Below are 7369 nucleotides of genomic sequence, written 5' to 3'. Positions count from 1 at the left end.
TAAGATATAAATACAATAAATAACAAGTGTGTGCCTGGTTGCTGGGATTGACATGTGCTTGAGGCCATGAATTGACAATGTTATTAGCACATATGTAAACAGGATGGTTTAACTTACTCTGGCTTCTGCTTTCTGCAGTGGAAGTTAGTGCTTAAGGAGTAGCCCCCCCCCTTTCCCTATTAAACCACAAAAAACCTTTACATCAGATGACTGTGTTTGGCTTTTGAGATTTTACTACATGTATACCATGCACTTTCATGCCCCAGACACTGGCGTTGTTCGGACTAGAAACTTGTTCTGTTTTTTAAAGCACACAAGCAACTTCCCCATCCCACCAAAAATTTGACTTCACCAGGATTCTGCACCCAATAACAAAGTCCAAGCTTATCTAGATTTAGGGAGCGCTCACAGCACTGTGTTTGAGTCATGTACTATCTTCAAAAGACATGCAGATTGTAATATGTAATAGTTAAATATGTGGTGGTCTTTTATGTGTGTTAGCTTCAAGTTTAAGTAGAACAGACAGAGAGCCATAGGTGAATATGAATACAAAATGAGAAACCTGATATGATTGTTGTATCATGATCGGCCCATTAGTTTCGTTTTATGCCTGCAGGAATGTAGTAACAATGGAAAACTCAACATATCACTGGTATATATTTTTCTTTGTTCTGATCCAGGATCAAGGTGGGGCAAAGTTCTCAGGCAAAAGTAGATAAAATCACACTGAATTTCCGTCAGCTTTGCCCATATCTCTAAGAACGCTGCAGCAGAAAGGTATAGCTCCAAGTTAAGCTTTCATCAGGTGAGCAAAGTCACTTTGAGAGATTGGTGCTTATTGGTGCTAGGCTTGTCCGGGAAGCAGAAACCAAAATCAAGCAGCAAGCGAAAGTGGAGGAGGCAGGGGACCATGGGTGTCCATTGTTTCCTGACATCATGAGGAATATAACTTGGGGAAGTTGAATTTGTTACCGTGGAACTGAAAGAAGAATGCAAAAGAAGAACTGGAGAATGAGGTAAGGATGGAGGGCCTATTTTGGCTGTTTGACTGGGTGAACAGGTAACTGATACTGGGTTAAATATAAGTTGTGACGGGCACCCTGATTTGAGTTGCAGTGCCTCCTCTGCCCTCCTGCAGTTGCCCGGGAAAGAACTGGGGCACCTGCTTTCCAAGGTGACTGCAATGCAAACTGTTAAAACTGCTGGATGCAACTCATTTTCTAAATTCAGAACCACGTTAATATATCTTTGCAGCACTTCATGGTGAAAGAGAGTGGTTTGCCTCAAAATTTCGGTGGCAAAATGCAGATTATTTAGATTGAAACCGAAACAGGGGTTTGGGAAAGCTGTGGACTGCCCAGTGCAATGCAGAGAGCAACTTTCAAAGGAACAGCTTCTGGGGAACAAAATGCCCCCTCTGACCTTCCGCAGTGGTGCAACCATGCTTGAGACTTACATTGTTACAGGAGAGCCAGTGTGGTGTAGTGGTTAAGAGCATGGGACTGAGACTCGGGACGACCTGGGTTCTAGTTCCTGCTCAGCCACGGAGCCATCCGAGTGACTTTGGGCCAGTCACAGACTCTCAGTCCAACCTACCTCACAGGGTTGTTGTTGTGGGGATAAGATGGAGGAGGAGATGTAAGCTGCTTTGAGCCCTTGTAGGAAAAAGGCAGGATATAAATCGAAAAATAAATAAAATAAATAAATTGTTAATAACCATTCCCTAAGGCATGGGTCCTCAAACTACAGCTCGCGGGGCGCATCCGGCTCACCATGCCCATTTATCCGGCCCACCTCAGAGGTTTTGGACTCACTTGGAGAAAACAATCTCTGAGCAAAGTCCAAAAGCTCTGAGCGGCACAGGTGTGCTCAGTGCATGAGCGCTTCTGCAATGGTGCCCGCCTTCCCTGCACGATCGTGCTGGGAGCGGGGGGGGGGGGAGATGGCTGCAATCGCGGTCACGCTTGTACAGGGAAGACAGGCACGATTGCGGTAGTGCTTTGGGAGGGGGGGAGATGGCCACGATTGTGCCTGCCTTTCCAGCATGAGCGCAATCGCAACCATCTCCCCCCCAGCATGATCGTGGACATTGTAGCTATGTCCCTTGAATATGGACATGCTCTTCCCCACCTCATCTTGGCTTTTTGCTGCAGCCTGAGTGAGCAGAGCAAACATTTTTTAATGTTTAATTATTCTTTTAAATTTTAATTAATTTTATTTTTTAATTTTAATTAATTTTAAATTTAATTTTAAATTTAATTTTAGATTTAATTAATTTTTAAATTTATTTTAAATTTAATCTTTAAATTTATTTTAATTTTAATTATTTTTTAATGTGCAGTGTGCATAGGAATTCATTCATTTTTTTTTTCAAACTATAGTCCACCCCGCTAACAGTCTGAGGGACAGTGAACTGGCCCCCTGTTTTAAAAAAAGTTGCTGGGTCAATTCCTGGACTAGAAAAGTGGAAATATGGAAACCAGGGAAGTTTCTAACTTCCTCCCAATTTGTATTCTTATTTCTTGTCCAGACAGCTTTGGTCCATTTACAACTCAAATACCAATCCCCCGTCCCCCCCCCACCCCCGCTTTCATTCATGCATTCTTTCTATCTCACACCTGAAAGTTAAAGGTTGTCTTTCAGAGCTGAATTTCTGGTGCCTAAAAATAGATGCTAATGGAGAAACACCAGGACCAAGTCTTTGTTTAACCTTATACCATGCCGGAAAAACCTGTAAAGGTATCAATTTTGCTTCAAATCATATTGCTCAATCTTTATTTGTTATGCAAATATACCATATCGCTTGCTCTGGAGAGGAAAAAAAATAGAGTGCCAAACTTGGGGAGGGGAGATAATCTTACTATATTTCTACCAGACCCAATACTCAAAGCCTTCTGGGTGATTCATAGCAATTAAAGCCACAAAATACTACAGATTAAAATATAAAAACCTGAAAAGTGTAGAATTACAGTATAAAAGGTGAATATAAACCCCAAAATAAAACTAGGAGCAACGGAAACATGTAAATTATCATAACAGATTTAAAACAACAGAAACAGAAAGACCAAGATTTCGGGGAAAATCTCCACCTAGAGTCTAAAAGAGCACGACTTAGGAGCTGAGTGAACCTCTCTGGAAAATTTGTTCCATAGCAGGGTGCTATAGAAATGGGTCTCTGAACAATCACAGCATGTGAGGAATCCATGTTGCCAATGCAAAACTGTCTGGTTCCCTGGGCCCAGCTAGACTTTCGTCTGCAGTTCCTGACTGAACACTGAAGTACAAGAAATAGCCTGAGTAAAGAACCACAAACCTTTGCTCCCCAAAATAAGCTTTATGCCACCCTAAATTATCTGTTCCATATAATGCTTCAGCATCCTCTCCATCTCAAAGGTTTCTCAAAAGCAGAATATTCATTAAACTAACTAGTTCAAGACTGTACAGTAGGTATTTTACTTAGTTGTTTCATTCATGCTCTGACTTTCTTCTATGAAAGTTGGGTCAACACAGACCAAGATTCCAGATAGTCTCCCGTCCAGATACTGGCCAAAGCCAGATGTGCTTCATCCAAACTTGCAAAATTGATGCATCATGGGCCTTCATCATGTTCTAGGTATATTGCAAGTGTCCTTCCAGGTTGCTGTATGCAAGCATCAGACTTGTTGATTCAGTCTGCAATCCTATACCCATTTACTTGGAAGTAAACTCCATTGAACTTGAACTTACTTCTGAGTAGACATGCCTACAATTCACTGTCAGGCTTCAAACAGCTCGCTGTCATACATTTCATTACTCAGGGACATTGGTGGTTGCATTCTGTGTGCTGTCCTACATATCATCTCACTCCACCATATTCTTTCTTTAGGTCTTCCTGCTTTGGTGCTAATAATCTCCTGGATAGATTTATCTTCAGCCAATGCACCCTCTTACTCTTCTGCTACTTCTTTGGCCTCTTCTCTCTCTCCACATTCTTACACCTGAACTACAAGAACTCGCATGAATTTTGGACTGCCGACATCAATTATACTTCCAATTTCACATCGAGAGGCCCTTTCAGTACTACATGTACTTCTTCCAGGTCATCTCCTGAACCAATAGGTGCTGGAATATGGACAGTGAACTCCATTGGACGCTTGGGGAACCAGATGGGGGAATATGCCACCCTTTATGCCTTGGCCAAACTCAACGGGCACCAAGCCTACATTCTTCCGGGCATGCACAGGTATCTATCGCCAATATTCCAGATCACTTTGCCTGTGCTCCCTGAGGAAATGATGGGCAAGATTCGCTGGAAAAACATCAACCTACATGATTGGATGTCACAGGATTATTGCCACATCAAGGGCACATATGTGATGCTGACTGGCTACCCTTGTTCTTATACTTTTTATCACCACATCCGCCATGAGATACTGAAAGAGTTCACCTTCCATGACCACATCAAGGAAGAGGCAAATCAATATCTTTTGGGACTCCGGCAGGAGCACCAGGAGGTGACATATGTTGGAGTGCATGTCCGGAGAGGGGATTACGTGAGAGTAATGCCCAATACCTGGAAAGGTGTGGTGGCTGATAGAGGCTACCTGGAGAAAGCCATGAACTATTTCAGAAAGAAGTATCAGAATCCCATTTTTGTGGTGACCAGCAATGGGATGGATTGGTGCAAAGAAAACATAAATGTCTCTAGAGGAGATGTTCACTTTGCTGGGAACGGGCAGGAGTCCTCTCCAGGAAAAGATTTTGCCCTTCTTGCGCATTGCAACCACACAATAATGACCATTGGTACTTTTGGAATCTGGGCCGGCTACCTGGTTGGGGGCGAGACTGTTTATTTAGCCAACTATACTTTGCCAGACTCCCCTTTCCTCAAGGTTTTCAAGCCCTCAGCAGCCTTCCTGCCTGAGTGGATTGGGATTCCAGCTGACCTTTCTCCTCTGCTGCCCAAGAAACAACCTACATGAGTCCCGAAGCCATAGCACTTGGTTGTTCATGGATGTGTGAGCCACCCAGAAAGCTCCAGCTATTAGACAGTATAGAAATGTAATTCATTAATAAAACAGATACCAGTCGAAGGGCTTCTCTGAGAATTGGTCCTACAAAGCATGTGTGAGAAGGTGGCTACTGGAATGCCTGTCAGGATCTCCAAAGTTTGGCACAGGCAGCAAGCCTGTGGCCCCTAGGTACCACCTGATAATTCGGATTCCCAGATCCAAAGTCAGTGCTCTGACCTCAGAGCTAGGAACTGGAGCTCCATCTTAGCAGAAGACTGGGTATGCCAAGACATGAGCTATCCTGTGCTCTCTCCAGCTTCCTGCCTTACCCCACTGAAACACTCCAGCCAGACAGGCAAACAAGCCCTTCCAGCAAAGATGGGGGCAGGAGGGTGGGGAGGGAGAGATTGCTGCTGCTGCTTCTCCTGCTGTGCCTGGGATGGCTACAACCCTCAGCAGCCATCACATAGGTTTGCACCTTTAGTCTCCCATGCTGATTCTCATGCTTTCAGACACATTTTTCGAACCCAGCTCACAGTGTAGCAAGCTGCTGGAGCAATTAGCACATACAAGCCTTTCCACTAACATGCACTGAGTGGGGTAGACACAGGCTCTGTGAGCATATCTGTTCCACATTATAAATATGAACGACCTTAATAGTCGTTCTTTTTGCTAGGAAATCCTGTGCTTGTACAGCTGTGGACTTTGGGCTACTAAATGACTGTTCTTCTCCTATTTGTTAAATTAAAATTCTAGGATTCTTTGGGGGGAGCCAAGATAATTAAGCAAGTAGAAGACAAATATATTTGTAGTTTCACCAACCTTCTGATAGAAACATAGAAACAGAGCGAGTGAGAAGGGATCTCCCGGGCCATCTAGTCTGACCTCCGGAACCAGCCGGCTCCGTTCACAACATGTGGACGTCCAGCCTATCCTTGAACACCCGCACCGATGGGGCCTCAACGACCTCCTGTGGAAGCCCATTCCACACCCTCGGGGTCCTGACTGTCAGGCAGTGCTTCCTGGCATCCAAATGGAACCTTGGCTCCCTGAGCTTTGCTCCATTGGAGCTTGTCCTGCCTTCCTCTGCAGGGGAGAACAGGTCTCTGCCCATCTCCATGTGACATCCCCTCACATACCTGTATGTCGCCAACCTATCCCCTCTGAGTCTCCTCTTCTCCAGGCTGACGAGACCCAGTTCCCTCAGACTCGCCTCATACGGCATCACCTGCAAACCGGACACCAACCTTGTGGCCCTACGCTGCACTGACTCCAACCTGGCTATATCCTTCCTGTAATGAGGGGCCCAAAACTGAACACAATACTCCAATTGCGGGCACACCAGAGTTGTGTAGAGTGGTAGTAATACCTCTCTTGATCTAGAAGCCACACTTCTGGCTATGCAACCAAGAGTAGCGTTTGCCCTCTTGACCACCGCATCACACTGCTGACTCATGTTTAGCCCGCAGTCAACCAGCACCCTGAGGCCCCTTTCACAAGTGCTGCTCTCCAGCCACTTGTCACCTAACCTGTACTTATGACACCTATTCCTATGCCTTGCACTTATCTACATTGAATGCCCTTCTGTTGTCTCCTGCCCCCTTCCATAGTCTGTCCAGATCCTTTTGGATCTGGAGTACCTGCTCCTCAGTTGTGGCCACTGCTCCAGTTTTAGTGTCATCTGCAAATTTGATCAGCAGACTGTTCACCCCTTCTTCCATGTCGTTAATGAAAAGATTAAACAGGATCGGCCCCAGGACAGAGCCCTAAGGGACCCCACTTGTTACTGACCACCATCCCAATGATTCCCCGCTAATGGTTACCTTCTGCTTTCGGTCAGTCAACCATGCCCTAATCCACTGGACAGTGCTTTGGTGTATCCCAAAACTCCTCAGTTTCTCCACCAGGATATCATGGGGCACTTTGTCAAAGGCCTTGCTGAAATCCAGGTATACCACATCCACTGCATCCCCTCCATCTAGCCATCTCGAAACCTTGTCACAGAATTTCACGAGGTGTGTCTGGCAGGACCTGTTTTTGCAGAAGCCGTGTTGTGTGGCTGTCAGCCTCCCTTCCCTATCTAGCATCACTAGATCTCTCTCTATTATGAGCCTTTCCATTGTTTTTCCTACAATGAACGTAAGGCTAACCAGTCTATAATTCCCCATGTCCTTTCTACTACCCTTTTTGAAAATTGGGACCACTGATGCCACCCTCCAGTCCTCTGGAATTTCACCCATTCTCCACGAGGTCTCAAAAATGGAGGCCGGCGGGCGTGAGAGAACCCCTGCCAACTCTCTAAGTACTCTCGGGTGTAACCCGTCAGGGCCTGGCGCCTTTGTAATGTCCAATGCCCTGAGGAGCCCCTCGACTTCAAG

General features: G+C 45.3%; 1 protein-coding gene across 1 annotated transcript; it reads left to right on the top strand.

The window, feature by feature from the left end:
- Positions 1-1022: 1022 nt before the first annotated feature.
- Positions 1023-4961, top strand: FUT2 (fucosyltransferase 2). Its single transcript, XM_044447706.1, has 2 exons — positions 1023-1060; positions 4079-4961. The coding sequence occupies exons 1-2, from the start codon at positions 1023-1025 to the stop codon at positions 4959-4961; spliced, it is 921 nt and encodes a 306-aa protein (XP_044303641.1).
- The last annotated feature ends 2408 nt before the right edge of the window (positions 4962-7369 follow it).

This window comes from Varanus komodoensis, unplaced genomic scaffold (assembly GCF_004798865.1).
Source record: "Varanus komodoensis strain SLA01 unplaced genomic scaffold, ASM479886v1 scaffold53, whole genome shotgun sequence".
In the NCBI taxonomy this organism is placed as follows: Eukaryota; Metazoa; Chordata; class Lepidosauria; order Squamata; family Varanidae; genus Varanus; species Varanus komodoensis.
Note: the sequence above shows the minus strand (reverse complement) of the source record. Positions and strands in the feature narration are given on the sequence as shown.

What these genes read in the sequence shown, in the direction of transcription:
- FUT2 (XM_044447706.1), top strand. Translation starts at nt 1,023, where the DNA reads ATGGAGGGCCTATTTTGGCTGTTTGACTGGGTGAACAG. An exon ending in CTGTTTGACTGGGTGAACAG is followed by an intron (nt 1,061 to 4,078) that starts GTAACTGATACT and finishes TACTTCTTCCAG; the next exon opens with GTCATCTCCTGAACCAATAG.